At 39.3% G+C, this 20,725-nt stretch overlaps 1 protein-coding gene across 12 annotated transcripts in view; it reads left to right on the top strand.

Annotated features, from left to right (window-relative positions):
• EYA1 (EYA transcriptional coactivator and phosphatase 1) overlaps nt 1-20,725 on the top strand; it is a 159,928-nt gene that overhangs the window by 77,097 nt on the left and 62,106 nt on the right. For 6 of the 12 annotated variants that reach the window (XM_038128446.1, XM_038128451.1, XM_038128458.1 and 3 more), the window contains 5 exons: nt 266-328; nt 10,749-10,829; nt 12,737-12,806; nt 13,210-13,355; nt 17,421-17,558. In XM_038128446.1, the coding sequence (XP_037984374.1) occupies nt 266-328; nt 10,749-10,829; nt 12,737-12,806; nt 13,210-13,355; nt 17,421-17,558 (498 nt within the window). The remainder of the gene's footprint in view (nt 1-265; nt 329-10,748; nt 10,830-12,736; nt 12,807-13,209; nt 13,356-17,420; nt 17,559-20,725) is intronic. The other 6 variants (XM_038128447.1, XM_038128450.1, XM_038128449.1 and 3 more) reach the window with 6 other exon arrangements.

Raw genomic sequence — 20,725 nt, 5'->3', positions numbered from 1 at the left:
AGGAAATGAGGTATATGTTTTACCTGTTAATGCACTGACCTCAGGTAGAAAATAATTTTGGAAATAATATCTCAACTTCTAGGTAGGTATCAGAGTTTTTTGAAGGAAGTCAATTAAACCATGGTAACTTATTTGTCTGAAACTAGAACTTCCCGGTTTAAAAGAATTTGGAGTGAATTCTACCCAGAAAGCTCTAACTTGCAGTAGATGTTTGCCTCCTGAGATGAAGCCAAACGGTTTTCTTTTGTTTGCCCTTTTCCCTCAGGTGACATGACCCTCCTCAGCACTGCAGACTGGCTGCTCAGCCCTAGCACACAGAGCCCCGCAGGTTTGGGTGCTGCAGTGGGCGCAGCAGGCGTGGGCACTCAGCATGCGATTTCCAGTGTTGCTCCCAAAGTGTCCTGAGAGACAGCTTGTGCTTGGCGGTTCTGCTCTGAGCTCTCTAATTTGAAAATTCCTGTCTCTGATTGCTCTTAAGTGACAAAGAAGGAAAAGTTTTCCAAAGAAACTAGTAGAATAATTTATTTCTGAATGAGATGTGTGCCAAGAAACAAAATTTGTGAGTGAAGCAGATGCCTAAGAATCTGAAGGTGGAATTTTTAGTGCTAATCCGTTTTATCTTGAGAAAATGTTTTGTTAGGCTCCTTGAGCTGCTAAAAAGACTTAAGAAGGAGTGGAGTGAACGAAGCAAAAGTTTCCTATTTTTTTTAATGAAGGTTGAAGTAAAATTATTTTTTCTGAGATTCTTGAAGCAGAATCCTGCTGAGACAGAAGTGGCTGATTGTAAGGCTGCAGTTGTACGGGCTCGCCGAACAACTCTTTCTAGATGCTGCAGTGTTGTTTGCTTGTTTGCTGCACATGGAGTGGAGATGTGGGTTGCTGAATCTTCACATGTCAAATATAATGTGTGAAATCAGCTTCTACCATGCACACATTCTCATTAATGTGAAAGAGCCCTCCTTCCCTAGCATAAGAGATCTTCATGTGACTGAGAAGAAGGGCCTCTAGGTATTTGCATGTTATAAATATCTTGTAAAGATATGTTAAATTTGATTTGACTATGGGTGTGTGATTTTGACAGGTTTCCATACCCTGAAGCACAGGATATGTTCACTAGATGAGGGGAGGGAAAGAAGAAAGAAGGAAAAAAAAATACCTGTCCCAAAGTGAAATGGCTGCATTTCAAACAAATGTTCATTAATTCCTCTAAGACACATTTGCAGACTTGTCTTCTATTGATGTTTTTCTGCAAGAGGATGTGGTTGGAAGACAGCTCACTTTGTTAGCTAATATTTTTAGCTTCACACTTAGCTGTAAGTTTTCAAAGCACTGAATGGGGATTTAGTTGTGCGATTGAGTCTGAATTTAATCTCTACATGCAGCTTATATATAATAACTCTTTGTGTGCTTAATTTCACTTTGAGAGAGCAAAATTCTTCTCTTGGGCAGGCAGTATGGTCTTCACTGATGGGGAAGTAACAAGGAAATTATAGACCTTGACCAGACAGAAGTTTCCCAGGATCAAATGCAGAGAACTAAAATGTCTGGCTAAAGGCACTCAGAAAAATCAGGCCTAGTATGCCAAGGTGATGCTGACTATATAAATACTGCAGTATTTGAGGTTTTTGTGTTCTCTTTAAGTGTATTTTCACAACATACCCTCTATTGTAGAAAAGAGCAAGCACTGGACACCATAAAAATCATGGCCTTGTATAACTTGCCTAAGAAAACCTCTTTAAAAAAATTATTAGAGTAGGGAACAAAATGTTCATAGTTTTGCCTTATCTCCAATCTTCCTTTGCCAGTGAATTGCCATGGTGTGTTGAAACTGAAGGAGTTAAAGGAACAATAACAACAGAAGCTCATAAAATTGCCATTCATTAAGTTTTATCAGACAGCTGGTGGCGTTTCCAACACAGTGCCCCCTTTGGTAGATACCCTTTAGAGGGGAAAGGCCGTGAGTAATCAGTAAACTTGAAAGGAGTAGGAAATCTGTTCTCCATGGCAGACAACTGCATCCAGTTTCTGCCTATGGTGATCTTTACTTTTATCTCAAGAATGTAAAGCAAATCTGATGGATGGCATAGAGTGAGAAACAGAAGCCTGTGGCCCATCATGACGATATTTTATGCGACTGAAATGGAAAAGAATGGATGAAGACTGGGAGAAGGAGCTGTTATTTTCTGAGTAACTTCTCTTGATTCATTTAAGCAGTGCAGACCTGCTACTGCCCTTTTATTTGAGTGTTCAAGAAGGAAGGAAGGTCTTGTCATATCAAGTGGGAAAATGGATAACAAATTGAAGATCAGATTTTCAAAGATACATAGGAAGGGAGGCTTCAAAGGGAGTTGGACATCAAAAATCCTTTGGAAAAAAATGATTCTCACTCTTTAAGTACCTGCTGCAACATGAGAATGAGATCTGACACAAAGGCAGTCAAAGCTCTCCACTACGAGACTATCTGATTTGTGGCCATTAAGAAGGTTGCTTTAAGTCTGGTGAACATAAATCCATCTTCGGGGTTTCAAAAGGCGAAAACTGTGTGGTACGTTTGCTGTCAAGTTGCAGTATTACAGAATGGAGAAAAAGTTGTTTTCAGTATTTCCTAAAGTAATGGGGGAGCCAGATGTTAAAATCTTTAGAGAGAATAGAGCTGGTTGTTTTTATAGCATGTTATGTAGAATTCTCTAAGTAAATTATATTTCTATAAATTATATTTCTCGAAATTCTAGCAATACTTTGTAGCACTCAAAATAGTCTTTCAGTATTGCTATTAGGAAATTCCCATTGGCAGTGAATGATTTTTAATTTATTCCTATTTTTTTACATTTTTTGGTTTTTTTGTGTGCTTTGGGATGCAAAGTTGTGGTAGGTGATGGTAACCAGACAAAATAATGCTTCTTTTGGTGATTCTGGTTGGATTAAAGTACCTTTTAATTACTCATTTCTGGAGGTCCTGCTAATTATGTATGCTGAAATTTCTATACTTGTGTTTGCACTAAGGAACTTGATGGTATGAAACTTGTAATGGATACCTCCATATTTAGACATCCTGAAATAATAGCATACTAAAGGTAGATATAATATTTGCCTTTTAGTAGGGTATTAGCATCAAGACCTGTAGATGCAGACTTCTTTACTCATCCCAGAAGAGTAGAAGAGGACTTGTTTGGCTAGAGGCAAAAACTGCAGGGGCTCTGGGCTCCCAAAAGCAAACTGAGGGTCTGTAGAGGCTGGTTAGAACCTTCCACCTGATGTCACTTCTAGAGGATAAAAATCAGATACAGCTGATTTATGTGAAGGCAGGGGGCTGACTTGAACTATCTGTTCTTCCCTGCTCTTCACCTTTTTTTCCTTGTATTACACTGGCTTCCTTCCAGGCTCTGTCTTACCTTTTATTCTCCTCCTTCACCAAGAGTCTTTCTGTCCTGAGCACATGTAGCATAATGCTCCATTATTCCTCTTTCATAGGCACTTGGCCAGTGAAATGACTTGTCCACTTCTCTGCTGACTCAGTCAAGCAACTCCTGTTGCAAGGTCTTGGGGAGGAGACTGGCTAATAAATATTTATTTGTTACTGTCTTTTCTATATGTATGTGCATCCATTTTTGAAAGAGTCTCTATTTCAGTTTCCTTCATAAGTTTTTCCTGAAAGAAGGGACCTCCTTTAAGTGATAAGTTAATAGCAATACTACAGGCTATTACAGGTTCCCACAGGCATTTGAGGTAAACAAAATACTCCAAATGATGAATTACTTTAAAAAAAGGAAAATCTTAGAAGCAGTATTATTTTAATATAATTTATTATTGAAAGCTTCTCATATAGATGCTCGCAACACACACTGTTTCAGACAGTGGATGAAGCGTGACAGTGTGAGAGCACCCTCTGAGTGTGTCCAAGGGCTCCAGAGCTCCACGTGCACAGTGGTTGTGCACAGGCTGTGGGGTTTCAAGGGCCTGTGAGGATGTCCACTTCGTTCAGGGGTGGTGTCTTTCCAGTGGGAGCAGCCTGTTACGCATGTGTGTGTACAGTTGTGTGATGCTGTACAAATATGTCATATGAAGTGTCATTTGTCAAATGCCTGGGCAGTAATACAGATGAGAAGGAAATCCAGCCCCAGCTGTCACTGTGCACCTGCAGAAGGAACAGAAGTAGAATATCTTAGTCAAAGATCACATCTTAATAGGGTGGTATTTGAAGAGCCTTAGCAGCTTCAGACTTGTGGCTTGATGATGTAGCATTTGCATTTGCACCTTATAATCTTCTGACGGATTTTGCTTGTCCCAAGAAGATAAAAAAGCATGAAACTTGTTACACTTCAGGGTTAGCCATATCATTTTGACCCTTGGTCAGTGAGTGAAGAACCTGTGTCGCCAGGTTTGATGAAACAAGCTAGGGAATTTGCTGCTGCTGGTGATAGCTGGAGGGGAATGGAAGCTGGCACTGTCCATGTTGGTCCAGGTGAATTTGGCTTTAAGTCTGTCCTGGAGTCCTGGAGTTCAGCCACTGGACAAATGTAGAGCATATTATTTCCCATTTATGAAAAGTCCCACTTGCTTTGTCATTGCGCTTCTGTCTTCACGGGATGGTGTTGAGTCTTGTACACCTAAATGGCAGAGCAGGCTTGACTTCTCCATGCTGCTCTCTTGCTCACATGAAGACCTCCATGTTCCCAGAAGGTAGTGAAGACAACCTTCTTTGCCCTTAACGACTGGGCCTGTGATGTTTTGTGGTCATTTTGTCTGGCTTTGGTTAAAGAATATGAATACTGTTTGGGAGCACTGCAAATTGTTAAACATGTGCATGGGCAGATTCCCAATTGAAAAGAGGAAAATAAAAAAAAAATAAAAAAAAATAAAAAAAGGAAATTGAATAGCCCGTGACTCTTTTAAAAGGATTGGTTTTGGCTATATGCTGCCTACATTTGCAGAGAGATACGAACATTTGGTATAATGGGACATGTGAGTGTGAAGGGATAAGAACCTTAGTTTGACTCAGATACTCTCATCTCCCAGCTGCAGTGAATTTTAACCCATGACTGTACTTGTCAGATAAAAATCCAAGTTGAATCTTGCTTAGCAGCTACAAATACTGTCCATCTTTGTCTCTATCCAGATGTTTTTGAATTTTCTTTCTGATTTTGCACTGTAACAGTGACACCGTTTCTTTGTAAATTCAAGGTTTTTACTGCTAGATGAGGAAGTACGAGGATGTTCAAGCTCTTTCACCTTAAATGCATAAAAGGAAGATGAGAGTCTTGGGGGTGTATGTGGTAAAACCTAAGTGTTAGCCACAGCCCAAATATTGGAGAAGTTTTGAAGCCTCTCACATCAGAGGAGGGGAAAGCAGGGAACAGTCTGGGCTTGAACTAGAATGTGTTGCTTTGAGCAGGGACTTTTTTTCTGAAAACCATACAAAAATTTAGGCTGGAAATTACCTTCTGGTAGTTTCCAGACAATGAGACACAGGAAGAGTTCTCTTCTTTGAGAAACAGTAACAAGTAAGTTTATCAGGCTTCATGGTCAGAAGCTGATGATTTGATAATCTGTGATAGAAAGGGACAATAATATCCTGGATAGGAATTAGTATAATTGAGTAACCTGTAACCTTTTTATGATTGCAAGATTCTTCACTACAAACAAAGGGCTGTTTGAATAAAATAATGGAAAATATAATCAGCTTAGAGGTTCAAGGTAGAATTTTTTTTTATTGTTTGTAAAAATTATCTTTATGCTTCTAGGTGATCTTTGGGCTTCTATAGTGAGTACAGAAACAGAATGATGTCAAGCAAAACAGTGTGTGAATAGCAATTGATTATACATAAAGTACTTAATCAAGATTTACATGGTATTTAGTTACTGCTATTATTTGAAGATGCCAGCCAAAATAAGACAAGAGATTGTGTTTTCATGTATGTCTATAAACAATCTAACTACCACACTTTGTTGAGGCTCTTGTAGCCCATGATCACAGAGCTGTCAGCCAGGAATTATTTTGCCCACTTTTTTGTAAAATATAAAGAATATAATATCATACTGTTAATTCAATCTTAAAACTGCAAAATTAAAACCTATTTAATGTCAGGCATGTTTGCTATATTTCTGTTCTGTTTAATGTATATGGCATAGCTGTTAACAAAGATGAGTTCAGTAAAGCAAGCCTTATATGTATTTAATGTAATAAAAGCAATTTTTAAAAGATATTTAAAACCCCTACTTTTTGCATGCTTGAAGGTGCAAATTTTTAGGAGGTATTCCTACAATTTCTATGCTAGGAGTAGCCAAATATTAGGTCTCAAAATCCATGTTTAAAACAGCCAGTATCTCATTCCTCATAGCATTCTTTACTGATACATATACCAGTAACTGCATGACAAGCTGTGAACTCAGAAAGTTACTTGGCCAATGAACCACACGAACTTGTGGGTTCTGGTCTGAAGTTCTGTCTCTCAGTAGAGTTCAGAAACTGCCATGTAAGTTGTTTTTTAACCACCTTTTGCTATACAGCTGACAAAACAGGGCACATTGCACTTGCAGTCCCTGAGTTCCTTTAGAAGAAAAATCTCAACAATCTGTATAACATTAGATCAGCTGTTGTGACATCTCTGAATTTTTTGGCTTTTTTTTTTTCTCCAAGCTAGCATTTGTGCTATTATCTGCTACTCCAATTTTTCTACTGTTCTGTGTGTTTTCTTACACAGTTTCTTTTTAAGTATTTTTAGAATCTCAAAAAATACTAGAAGCAAAAAGTAAGGGGAAAAAAATCTCTTTGTTGACATAGTTTCTTAAGGTCCTTGATATATAAACCAAATCTAAGTCACTGGGTCTAAATAAACATTGACTTTTTGCAGCAGGTTAGGAAGACATTAGTCTGTTTCTTGAACTTCTTATTGATAAACTTATACATGAGTGGTTTGGGTGGCACTAAAACTTAGTAGTACATTGCTAAATCAGAGTCTGTCTTTAGAATTCAAGTCTGATGATTCTGCACCTCCGTAAAGGTCAGTTTTGATAAAGGAGCAGCAGAGAGGGGAACTTTTCCTGTGTCACTTTCCACAGATTTTACCACAACTGAGCATGGTGTCGGCTGTTACCGGCAAGCTTGCAATGTGTGTTGTCTAGATGTGGCAATATTCCCACTCATGTCCCAGTGTCATCTTGTGAAAGCTTAGGACATGTCACAGAAATGTTAATTGTCATGGAAAATGTGAAGAGCTGAACTCCAGTAAGCAGCATGTGGCAGGGCCAGATCTGTGCCCACCCAAAGCCTGGCTTCCTTGGACAGCTCCATATGTCTCTCATCATAGATATGGATGACTCGTGTGATACCGGGATAGACTGTGAGGCTTGTATTCTTAGGCAGTCCCATTGCAGTTCTCTTTCCCTGTGATTCTGGGGTGAAATATGCTCCCTGGCAGGTCAGTTATGCCTTGGACAAACAAGAGATCTTCCTTTGCAGTAAATATTTCCAACAGGTAAACCCATGGCTATTCTTCTCAGTTTATTTCTTGGTATAGCAAGATTTCATCCTCTTAAATGTGCTTAGGCTGATAGAAGGAAATATGCAGTAATTTTCAGGCATTTTAAGGTGCTTGGGGAATTAAGAGTTTTTTAGTACCTATTCATCTTTATTAAATTCCCAGCTGTCTTTGACACAAAGGTTTATCAGGGTTGTGGTTGTTTCTAAAGACATCATTCTAGGGCATATTTATTATCACCCAAGTAATGGGTGCCCAGATCCAGGGATCCAGGAATAATGGGAACATCTTTTCTTATATCCTGTTTTGGTGGTTTTTTGGGTTTTTTTTTTTTTTTGTTTTTTTTTTGTTTTTTTTTTTTTTTTATTCAGGAGATAGAACAGCCAAGAGAGAAAACATATAGTTTTTAGGAAAAATTGGTGAGCACCTCAGTCAGCAGCTAGAATTCCTTCCCATGAAGATGGCACCACACTGTATTTCATATGCTTTCATGTATATTCAAAAGTAGTATGTGCAGTAAACAGCAGTCAGTTTTAAACTATGTTGCACAGAAGTATTGCTCATTAGTCATAGAAACAGAAATTACATTTTGATGTTTGTTGGAAAATGGTATCCTGAACAAGGATCCAAATAGGTGCTCAGAGGCTCATCCAACCTGTCCTTGAACACTTCAGGTGATGGGGCAGCCACAGCTCCTCTGGGCAACCTGTTCCCGTGCCTCAGTGCCCTCAGAGTAAAGGATTTCTTCCTGATACCTAATCTAAACCTAGTATATTTCCCTTTGGATTCATTCTCCCTTTTCCTGACACTACATGTTCTTGCAAAAGGTCCTTCTTCATTTTTCTTGTGGGCTCCCTTCAGGTACTGGAATGCCACAATTAGATCACCCCAAAACCTTTTCTAGGCTCAACAGTCCCAAATGTCTTAGCCTTTCCTTGCAGGGGAGGTGTTCTACCCCTCCAGTCATCTTGGTGTCCTTCCTCTGGACTTATTCCAACAGGTCCATGTCCTTCCTGTGCTGGATGCAGCACTCCCAGTAGTGTTTTAGAGAGCAGAGCAGTGGGCAAAATCCCCCTCCTTGCCCTGCTGGCCACGCTGCTTTTGATGCAGCCCTGGATGCAGTTGGGCTTTCTGGGCTGGAAATGGACATTTCCAGCTCTCACCTAACTTCTCATCCTCCAAAAATCCCAAGTCCTTTTCAGAAGGGCTGCTTTTAATTTAGAACAACTGACATACACTTCTCTATACTTTGTAAGGCAGTTCAGCGTAGTCCTCAGACTACTAATTTGCAGTGATCAAAAAAAATGAAGAATATGGAATATTGTTTCTCCAATACAGAAGAATTTGGAGAAAGCACATACTGAAATATTCCACCCTTTACTCCAGGTTAGGTGGATCTGTCTTATCTTGCTCTGTTTTCCCCCACCACAGTTCAGTTACCAGCTATAGAGGAAAGCATCTTTCATTGATATTCCCAAGTTACAATTGCATTATGGAAATTAGGTTCAGATGACTTGCAGATTCTGGGGAAACTTGGAGTAGTTTATGAGAGAAGTATGAGTCTGACTGTAAAATGTAGCTGTGATAAACTCTTAAGAAAAGGCAGAAGATAATGTAGATCCTACAAATTTTCATATCTAAGTTGACAAATTGTAGAACATGCTGTAAAAATGTTTCTGAAAAATTACTTGTGACAGACACTACAATAAATATTTTGTTGTATCTGTGTGTTTGACTTTCAGTATTTAGTCATTAAATGGATGGTGAATAACTTACATGCTGTGTTTTTAAGAAATGCCTTTGTAATAGAGTTAGGGTTCAAATCATGAGTGCACTTTTGGAGTGAACCTCGTGGCCACCTTTTCTTACCACAGTAATTCCCCTCAGGGAGTCTCTTGGACTTCACTTGTTTCAAAAAAACTGCTTTGCAGGAGTGCAGCTAATTTTCTCAAGCTGAATAACTACTCTCAAAAATGCCCAACTTCTGGACACTGGGCCCTCTGCCCCAACCATTTTGTTTCATGAAACTTTCCTAAATGGACTGCATTGCTTGTTAATGCAGACACAGCAGAGTTTTGTGTGCAGCTAAGCACTGACCTCCCAAGTTAGCAGGCAGAAATCCTGCGTGAGAGTTAAAAGAAAATACTGGACGATTAGTAAAAATCTTGAGAGATTTCTTACAAATTCCATGGAGGAGGCTTGGTGAAGGAAATAAGACATGCAGAAATAAGAATATGGAATTGTGGACTGGCAAGGAAAAGAGAGGTCTTTTGTGAAAAGAGGGAAGTCCCTCTGCCTCACCCTTTTCAAACTTGGTACCAGATGTTTCTGCCAGGGATGGCTGTAATTCCTGAACACACATGTATAGACAAACAATATAGGGAGTAGCTATTGGTGCCTATTTTGCATCCATGCCAAGTCAGCCCCATCCTTGCTCTTTGGATCAGGATATTGTTCTGATCTTAACATTGCAGACTTTGCACTGGACTAGCAGAAAGGGAAATTGTTTATTGAGGTTTTATTAAAAGTCATTAATTGATTATTAATTATGAATCAGCGTGAGCCAGGCAATAATTTCTTGATCTCTTTCTTTTTTACTCTCAGACAGCTACATTATGTTGTGGGTACAGAGGGATAAAATGTAAAAGCATTCTTTGAAGTATTTGGTGAGGACTGTGTCCTCTTTTTTTATTCAGGGTTGTTGAGTATAAAGTTGGTTTTCATTTTGAGAGGAGAAATCCACCGCAAGAAAATTGTTATACTTCAACACAAATCCTTAATTTTCCTCTGAAAAATTATTTAATTGGAAGCAAAATTTGAACAGCCCTCAGCAAAAACCATTTAAAAATTATTTCCTCTTTTGTCTTATTCAATTTGCGGTCTTTCAAGCCTGTAAATGCTATGTGACTTGATCTAAATGTGGATCCTTATTGTTGGGTCTGTAGGATTAAGAGGAATCAGGACAGGTGCAGAGAGTTGCATGGGGACTTCTGGTTTGTTACAGTGGCTTTTATTCCTTCTGGTTTGTTACAGTGGCTTTTATTCCTTGGGAACAGGAATAACCCTCTTGATCATCTGTAAATCATAGCTGCCAGTATTTTGCACTGTTTGTATATACAAATACATAAAATGCAAAATATTGATAGCATGATTTAGAACTTTTTTGGCAGATTTTTGCTTTATTGAGTTTGTGTTTGTAGTGAGTGTGTGTGCATGCACCTGCAAGAATATTAGGACCACATAGAATATCTTCTGTTTATATTTCTATAGTTAAAACAGAGCCAATGAACAGCAGTGAGATTGCTACTACTACTACCACAGACGGGTCTTTAGACAATTTCTCAGGATCAGGTAAGGAATAAACAAAAGTTTTAAGCTTAGCATTTTTTTAATTTATTATTTTCTTATCCTATGTGATCTAAACCTGTGCACCTCTCTTAAAAAGCCTTTTGTACTTCCTGTCTTATGCCAATTTCTGTTAATTTTAGTCTAAGTCAACAGGAGTTGACTTAGACTAAGTAAGTAGTAACTCCTCTCAAGTAAGGAGCATTACAGTATCAGGCTTTTTAATGTCCATTGATGTCTTCGGTGGGAGTCTCACTAGGGAGTATTCTGGCCCAGAGTAATTACTTTTTGTTTTCTGTGAGTAAACATACATGCCTCTGTGATTATTATTCTAATTGAGGGGTAGGTCTTCCTCACTTATTGTATTTTATTATTACCAAAGTATTCATTCTTTTGCCAGGCTTCTTTTCTTAGAGGAAGCCAAATGCATCTTAGCTTCTGACATAAAGGATACAAACACTGTGAGAGCAAGCGAAGGTGTTTGCTCAGTTTTGCAGACCTGTGGACTAGCTGTGGTATTTCTAGCACATTGGTTTTATGGTGTGAATCAAATCAGAAAAGGATCTAATATTATATTGTGGGATTACATTTCAGTAGTAGCCAAATTTGACATCTCACAATCAGTCATACTCCTGGTAGCCAGCCCTTTCCTGGTCTTGTCACAGCCTCCATTTTCTGTAAGAGCTGTTGAGTTTGAAAGCATCAAGCCTGAAAGCCCAAAGAAAGGCTTCTGAGGTATTTTAATTCTCTGAAAGAAGAGAATGTATGTACCTAATTGTTGCTACATACATCTGTGGTGATCTGAGTAAAGGTTGGTGTAACACTTGGCATGTCTGCAGCCTCACAGGCCACAGAAAAGAAAAATTATTTGATATAGAAGGCAAAGAAAGAGGCTTCCTGCTTCCCTCCCAGAGTGTAAAGATGATGGATTTTTCCTGTAGCTGGCCGGGAAGGGGGTAGCTGGTGAGGGGTAATTATGTGTGCCTTGTTTATTTCCAAGCACTTAGCAATAAAGCCTGTTGTTTCTCGGGCTGTCTGGTCTTACAGTAGTCTCATAACCTGCTGCTGACCCTTTCCTGGCAAAGGCTCCCAAGCCCACCTTGGGACCTACAGGAGAAGTGACACGCAGACAATAACCAGAGAGGGAGGGGCTCCCAAAAATATGGTCCTGAGCAGAGGAGCTAGCAGAGCTGCCACGCTCTGAGCAGCACCCAGAGATGCTGACAGAAGTGAGCAGTGTTGGGGGGACGCTCCGTGTCAGCAGCGCTGCTGGGGCTGCTCAGGGAGCGGCTCGCGGTGCAGCCGCCTCCGCTTACCTGTTCCACTAACAGCATCTGCACCTTGGACATCCTTCTGCAATACTCATTTAAAGGGCTGAAAGCATTTTAGACAGCAGATAAGGTGGAAGAAAATAGAAGTGTAATAAGGTAATACGTAGTCTGTATTAGGAATTATTTTTTTAAAAAGAGGCGCGTGCTCTGAAGCGGGCCATGTGTTTTCAATCGAGGCACGCATAAAGCTCCTTCATAAAATGTAGGTCTTAAAAATTCTAAAAGTTAATAAAATGTTGCACTTGAGATATCAACAATCCTTTGAAAATATGAAGGGAAATGTTTCCATTAGGAAATAGGTTGTTTGTATTGAAAATGTTGCCTGTGTGCAACCAAAGAATAAACTATGGCTCAGGAATTGTACAAAGGGGCAATTTAGTATTTGAGATTTGCAATCAAGATTTTAATTTTAAGCATTCCTGTATAGTTCCTCATAAAATATTATTTTCTATCTAAGGTATCAATGATATTTGAATTTAATTAAAATCTTGTTAATACTCTGAAATTCTATTAGGAAAAATAATATTTATCTTTGGTGTGTGTATTTACACTTCTGTATGCTTTCTTTTCTCCTTGGTGCAGCAATTGGAAGCAGTGGTTTCAGCCCAAGACAAACACACCAGTTCTCCCCACCACAGATTTACCCTTCCAAGTATGATATCTTTTTAAAATAATAATAGTAGTAGTAATAATAATAACTGGAATAGGCAGATTTTAACCTCATTTAAAATAATAATTGAGTCCATCTGTTAAGCCACAATTTAAACTGCAGCAGCTTCTAAGGAATTTTTTTTAAATGCTAAGAATGTATTTGAAAAATATTTGTAAAGTTCATATTTCACTTATTCTTTTATTATTTATTTCTTATTGTTTCTTTATTATTATATTATTCTTATTATTTCTTTCTTATTTTGTCTCCTAAAGTTTCAGTTGTCTAGCACAGCCTATGATTATGTGTTAATGAAGCAGCAGGATTATAATAAGGCTAAAAATAAGTACGTGCATGTCTGTCTAATGCAGTGTCTGTCCTATTTTCTGTCACTTGTAATCAATAGCAGACCCTACCCACATATTCTCCCTACCCCGTCTTCACAAACGATGGCTGCCTATGGGCAGACGCAGTTTCCAGCGGGAATGCAGCAAGCTACAGCCTACGCCACTTACCCCCAACCTGGCCAGCCCTACGGAATCCCCTCCTATGGTAAGGAATCCCGGCCGTGCTCTTTTATTCCTGAGGTAAATGTTCTTTAGATCAAACCTGTGTGACCCTTAGTGCTTAGTGGGACAGCTGGGCTCTAGAGCATTTCTTGTGGAAGACTGTTAGTTTTCTCACCTTGGAATGTGTGGCGTTTAATTTATGCATTAAATTAAAGGGTACTCAAGAAAATAAACCCATTTTGGGATCAGGAAGAGAGGTTCATCAGTAGCTTTTTTTTGGTGACATCAAAAACACAGCAGTGAAATGGGAAAAGAGATCTCAGGGTTTCCACGACACAGGCTCAGCCCCTGGTGACTTGCTCAGGGCTCTGCTCCCCAGCAGTGCATGAGGTTACATCGGGATGTAAAAGTCTGAATTTCAGCTGGTACAGATTACTAGAACCCAGATGAATCTGCGAGGCTGTGCTGATTTTCAGCAGGCAAAAAAACTGATTCAAAAATACCTCCATTAAAAAAAAAAAAAAAAATCCCACTTTCCAATGTTTTAAAACTCCCTGGAGGTGAAAATTGAGGTAAATTGCCGCTAAAGCTCTGTCTGCCTGATGAAGGAGATAATACTAAGTAGCAAATATTTCCCAAAAAATTTAATTTAAAAACAAGCTGCCATGGGTGAGACCATTTTCCTGCCAGACTGTCTGCTGGCAGGCCACATAACAGCTCAGCAGCAAGGATGCATTATTAGAAAATAGGTCTTATATTCCTCTGGGGGAATATATTAAAAATATACAATCCACATGCTTTGGGCAGTATATTTTGTAAAAATATGTTCAGATAATGTAAATTTTATACCAAAAGGGCAGAACTTGCCATATAAGGTTTTCACTTTAAAAGTATTAAAAGTTTTAATTGCAAAACTGGTGAATCTCTCATCTTGAAGTCTGCAAGTTGAAAATCCACTGGATCTCAAGTATGGCAGATTATGGTGAACACTAGGTAAAAGAAATACATTCTTTTCCCCCTTACTTTAAAATAGGTTGCTAAGTATAAATTGGATGTTTCAGTTTTAGTTCGAATACACGTATTTTAAACGTACACTATGAGATGGGGAGTCTTGGACACACACACACACACACACACACATACACACTCTCACACACACAAGAGCTCCTGTTGCTGATGAGAGCTTGTTTGCTAATTCCATCTGGATCGGGGGGATGATAACAGACAACACTTTTTCCCATCCTGCTTTTGTTGACCTGTTTCTCCTGTGGACACCTCGTGTTCATACTTGGCTGACTGCGAGGCTTGGGCAGCCCAAATAGTGACTTTTTTGTTTTTTGCTTGGTTCTTCTGGATTAAATCCTGACCTCACTGAAGTAAATTCTAAAATTCCCACTGACTTCAGCCAGGCCTTGATTTCACTACTTGAGTTTAGCTGTCTCACTGTCGTCCGAGCTGTAATTGAGAGTTGCTTTACTTGGCAACTGCTTGTGGGGGTTAACATACTTGCCTGCTCTTTTGTTTTGGTTTGGTTTTTTGCCTAGTCCATCCCCCATGCCTAGGACTTCAGATGAATTTGCAGTGTTTTACATTGCAGAGCTACTTTTGACCACTGAAATCCTCAGCTCCTGAGCCAAGAGAATTTTTATGTGCTTTGTTCTTTTCAGACTTGTGCCTTGTGGCTGGTGCTAAGGTGTTCCTTGCTGATATACTTTATTGGAGTAATAATTAAAAGCAAAAACCATTTAAAAATTTTAGGACTTAACATATATTTTTTGCATGTTTAAGGCATGCCGCGTAATCTATGCTCCCAAATGAAGTTGGGGACATTAGGACACTCATTTGCAATAGGCAAGAGTTGAAGCCTTGCTTAGGGCCAAAATTCTACTCATTGATCTGCAGTTTAGACCCCATGTACCCTCTGTCTTGCCTTTCTTTCATCCAGGCAGAAATCTTACAGCAGTATAAAGGGAGAAGACTTATGCCTATATGCAAGAAAAAACTGAGTTTAGGCCTCTTTCTTCTTGTTTCTTTACTCTGGGTCTATTGGAAGAAAGAGTATTTGTGAGTTCCTGTATCAGCCTGCCTCAGGTTTTCACTCTAGAGTAGAGTTTGGGAAGGTGCTCAGCTGTACCTCTAGCCTCTTCATTTTTCCAGCTCCCCACCTCCACAGCCATGCAGCCATGCAGGCAGGAAGGGGGGTGGAGGGGAATGCCATTGACAGCTGCTGCCCTGGGGCTCCTGGCTCTGCTTCATCTGTAAAGCCCCTGAGGAGGCTGGGGAATTTCCTGAAGCTCTTTCCTCCTGCCTGCTCCAGCACCAGCATCTAGCAAAGGCTTTGCTTACCAACTTCTTTACCTTCCAGATCCTGGCAGTCCTCTTGTGTCACTGTCCCTTCCCATTTCCTTGAGTACATTAGACTTGGGAGAAGGGAGCATCAAGGTTTGATGAGTGAAGGCTTTGGGGATGAGAGCAAGTGTGAGAGTAAGTCCCTGGAGATGAAAGGCTCTTCATACCATGGAGGTTTGCAAAAGGGCACGTCAGTGCCAAGTTGTCTTCACTCAAGTGGCATCCTCCTACTGCTGCTTTTGATCATCTCCTGCTCTGTCTGAGATGGAGAGTTGGATCAGGCTGCTAAGGAAAATTTAGACTAGAAATTTAATGCTTGATTTAGTTAAACTTTCTCTAAGCCATATTTAATCAGCATTTCAGAAGTCCTTAAACAGACAACAAATAGGTTTTGTTGATACCAAGCCATCCACAGCAGGAATTTCCCCTTGGAAATGAGGTGTCAAGATTTGTCATTCGAACTGCTTAATTGTAACATGAAACAGAAGAATCAAGTAAGCACCAGGGAAAAACAAGCAAACAGGTTTAGCTCAGCAGTTAGAAGGTCTGGCAGAAGGAATTGAGGTTAATTAATGACAACAGTTGAAAAATAATTACTTAGATGGTAGAAAATATGCTGCCATTTGTATATAGGGAGGTGTTGAAGTTTTGCCAAAGCAGTAACTTCTGAGGCCTCTCCTACCTTGAAACATTGTTGAATATTTTCTAAAGAAAAAATCCAACCAGGAAATGAACTTAGATTAACAGTAATTTTCAAAGGAATGTTACTAATTCACACTTAGTTAATTCAGTTCAAATATTGTTGGTTTCTGAACAATGGGTTATCACTGAATGCCACAGTGAAACCTAAGAATATTGTATTACTTTTCCATTACTTTGGCTATAATTATTTTTAAATGGTAGTTCATGCTGGGACAACCACATAATTAAAACTAAGAGACAGAGGCTGAATTGTGTGCATTTCCTCAGTATTTTGCTTGCTGATATTTGCTTGCTCATTGCCTTACAAATTGAGGGAACAATCATTGAAACTGGGCAGCAAGTCATTCACTGATCAGACTTTGGATTATTTTATAACTAAATTTAGAAATGAGGGAGTAATGTGGTGTGTAATGGATTTCTCCACCAGTGCAGATTAATGACTCTGCTATGTTTTACCCAGTTCAGGAGATTGCTTCAGGAATAGTTCCTGTCTCTTAGGTGCTTATTTGTTAAGAACTGAATTAATGTTTAATTACCTTTGAAAAATCATCATTGCACTTAATACTGCTAGTTCTCTTTATCAACTTCTAATTCTTAAAAAAACCATTCTTGGAGCTGTGTTATTTTCATGTAGGAATAATATACAATGCAATTTTCATTTATGTCATTAATGGGTAGATGGCAGGAGAGCTTGGCTATGCTATGCTTCATTAAATTCATATAAAGTTGCTAATCTACCTCTCTGTAATGTCGTGAATATATGGAAAAGTTTGCCTCTGGCAGGAAAGGAAAAAAGGAATAATGCAACTTCCTGTTCATGTATAAATTTCTTTTGCAGTTATTGGAAACACAGTTTTGAATTTAACCTCTCCCTGGTGAACTTCAGTTTTCAGTGTGCTCTTAGACTGCCCTTACCCTATTAATTTGTGCATGCTCTCAATATTTGCTCTCTCAGGCAATAGTAGGTATATGTTAAAATGGCTGTTAATGAAGTGATTTTGTTCTCCATCCCTGTTTGAATATGAACAAATAGATTTGCTGTCACTAACTGATTTAGGTGCATTGTGGGCAGGCATCAAGACAGAAGGTGGATTGGCACAGTCACAGTCACCTGGACAGACAGGATTTCTCAGCTACGGTGCCAGCTTTAGCACACCTCAACCTGGACAGGCTCCCTATAGCTACCAGATGCAAGGTCTGTATAAACAGCTATTACCATTAATTAGATATAGCTAATGCTATGGTGGGTTTTTTCTCCTTATTTTTTTATATTCCTAGAATAAAAACGAATGTTTGCTTGAGCACTTAACTCTGGTTTTATTGCAGTTGGAGATGAAATGATGATTGCCTTTGCTGAAAGAGCAACAGGCCAGCTCTCAGCAGTTTAGAAGAACCCTATTTTAAATAGTGAAATATTCTAGTGTTGTTACAGGAAAAAAATGTATCTCTGAATAGCAATAGTTTAGAAAATAGTGAATGAGACAAAGCTAGTCCTGTAAAACGTGACAGGATTATGAATTTAGGAAGTGCCAAATATAATTTGACACCTGAGCATGTTTGAGGAGGGAGAAGAAGATAAAAATACCTACTGCAGCTGTGGAGGTAGCTAAGTAATGATTGAAGTCTGTTTCTTTGAAGTCTATTTAAAAGCTGTAAGTCTTTGTATGTGCAGGCTATTATTATCAATTATATTTTGTAGCTGTACTTGCCTGTTTAGTTTACTTAATATCTTACTGCCTTGTTCTCCCAATTCCTTTTCCCTCTTCTGTATTGAGGAGTCACTGGTTGTGCCTGGTTCTGGATTGTTTACCACTTAACAGATATTTTAAAAAATCTTTGTTTACCAGAAATAGTTAATTTGGGATGTCTGCTGCAGGCCTTTTCACCCCTGAATGTGGCAGTAGATATCAGGTGTGTTGCAGATTTTGGAACTGTTGAAATAAGTCATCAATCACAGAAATGGACCACTTTTTTTTTTTTAATCATTTTAGCACCTTTGTATATTATCAAGCTCAGTCTAAACTGTGTGTCCTCAAGTAAACACTCCATGAAATGTCTTGAGGCAGAAGTGCTTTCAGAGATTAAGTGAATAAGATTTTGCTTTTGTTCCACAGCTTTAAGGATATATTGATCCTGTACTTTGCTCAGACACAAGAGAGATGTTTTTTTGTTGCATTTTATTTAATCTCCTTTTGAACTGCATGTTGAGTAGTTCCATAGGGCAGAAGTGACCTTCTGATATCTCAAATTTGCTGATTTATAGTGTGCTCTGACAAGCAAGAGGGACAGGACCAGAGTAGCACATGGATTTTCATCTGCATGCTGAATAGTGATGGTCTTCTCCTCATCAGAGTAAATATAATGAAACAAGGTTACTGGTTTTGCTTTCTGCAGGCAGCTACACAAAAGAACTCAAACAAACACACCTCCACATCTACCTCCACACCCACCTTCCCCCCTCTAAAAATCCTACCTCTCTGTAGGAGAAAGCTCAAAATGCTTGCCAGCAGCAGCCAAAATGAACTCCTGAATCAACATTTCAGCTTTTAAGGAGCAGATAATTCACAGTTGCTCGGAAATAGTGTGATTGAAAAATCATGTCTGTGCTGCCTATAATTTCTATTGCAGTAGTGCCTTCATACCACAGTCATATACTGGGATCCTGTTGTGTTAACTTCTACAGGCAAATAAAAATATAGTCCATAGAAGTTGCTAAAAGGCAAGAAGGCTAAAATTAAACACACAGACTAGAAGAGCCTAATGAAACAATAAAGCTGACACTGTTTATGTATAATAAACAGTTGGCACCCCATACTGGTTATCTAACAGCTCTAAAGGTGTTTTTTGAAAGATCTTGAGCAGAGGGATGTCAATAAAGAGGGATTTTAGGGAGGACAGGGAAATAGTTTTGCAGATGTCTATGGGAAACTCATTCAATAGAGGGAGGGAAGAGGGAACAGCGAAGAATAATGTAGAGAGTGCTTGGAAAATTTTAAGTGAAAGCTGTAAGTAATGTGAATGCTGGCATTAGAAGTGCAAAGGTAGGACTCTGTCAATAGACTGCATAGAATCTGCCATAAAGGGTATTGCTTCTTTTTTTTCTTTGCTATATGCAAAATTTGTATAAGATCAGAATTTTCAAGCTCAGCAAAGGGTGACAGTTGTCAGAGATGGAACAGTAACATCTTGGAAAGCATTTCATCTGTATACTTTGACAAGCAAGGATCTTAAAATACTCTGCAAAAAGAAATATGTTAAAGATGACCCAGTTGTGAAGCACTAATAGGAAAAGGATCAGAAGCATTGATTTAATGATGGAATTGTCTGCAGGGCTTAGCGGGGAGGGGGGGTCTTAGCCTGGGTTATACTCTGGCTGTGCTGTGCTTGGGCTGAGAGCTGCACACCTGTGGAACCCAATGAACTGGCAGTGTGACTCGGGCAGAAGAGCCACAGGTCAGACTTGGAGTGTCCCCGTGGTGTGTATGGGATTTCTGTCATGCTCATAAACAGCACAATGTGTGGCTGAGGGAAGGACTGGTCTGCTACAGAAACCTTAGAAACAATAAGATTGGAAACAAGGAGAGTATTTCAAATGAAAGGACTGGAGGAGTTGTTAGTTGCTAAGTAGAAAAGAATCACATTTCTGAACAGGTCTTTCTTGCAGTTAAATGTTTGACAATATGTGTCTGTACCACACATATGTCTTTGTAATATTTTCATTAAGTAAACGTGTGTATTTGAAACAACTCTAAATTGACTTAATTCTTCCTTTTGATTGAACAGCTGTTAAAAGTAAACAGGAACATTTGTTTTTCTTTCCTGATTTAATTTTGGAAGGAGAATCTATTCATAATTTCAACTATTATTTGAGGACAAAATTGATTCTCATGACAGAAGACAGGGTTACTGCTGCTGCTGTTCAGTTGTTTGTGCAGAAACCTCCAGAGAGGAAAATGAGTTTATTCTCCCTTTTCCCTCTAGCAGTATATGGGCAGGCTGCAGCCTCAGCCTTGTCATAGCCTGCAATAGCTGTTCTTCATCTCCTGCGTGCAGCTGCTGAGCTGCTAAATGGAGATAATGGATCCCACAACCTACTCCGCAACCGAGCGTTACATGACAGCGGCTCGGGGCCCTGCTGGCATTCCTGCCTGCGGCAAAGGGGATTTCCTAGCGGCCTTGCAGTTGTCCTGTTCGTGTTCCCTGACTGGGGTTACCTCGTGCTCCAAAGCTTTGGAGTTAATTCTGGTTCCTCTCCCTGGGATGGATGTCTGCCTGCAATGTAGAGACGCTGCCTCGTGGTGCGTGTGCAGCCAATTAAACCCAGTGCTTTTCCTGACCCTGCTAAAATTACAGCATCATTAG

The sequence above is a fragment of the Motacilla alba genome, chromosome 2 (genome assembly GCF_015832195.1).
Source record: "Motacilla alba alba isolate MOTALB_02 chromosome 2, Motacilla_alba_V1.0_pri, whole genome shotgun sequence".
NCBI classification, from domain to species: domain Eukaryota; kingdom Metazoa; phylum Chordata; class Aves; order Passeriformes; family Motacillidae; genus Motacilla; species Motacilla alba.
The sequence above is the reverse complement of the archived record's forward strand: the minus strand, read 5'-3'. Positions and strand labels throughout refer to the sequence as shown.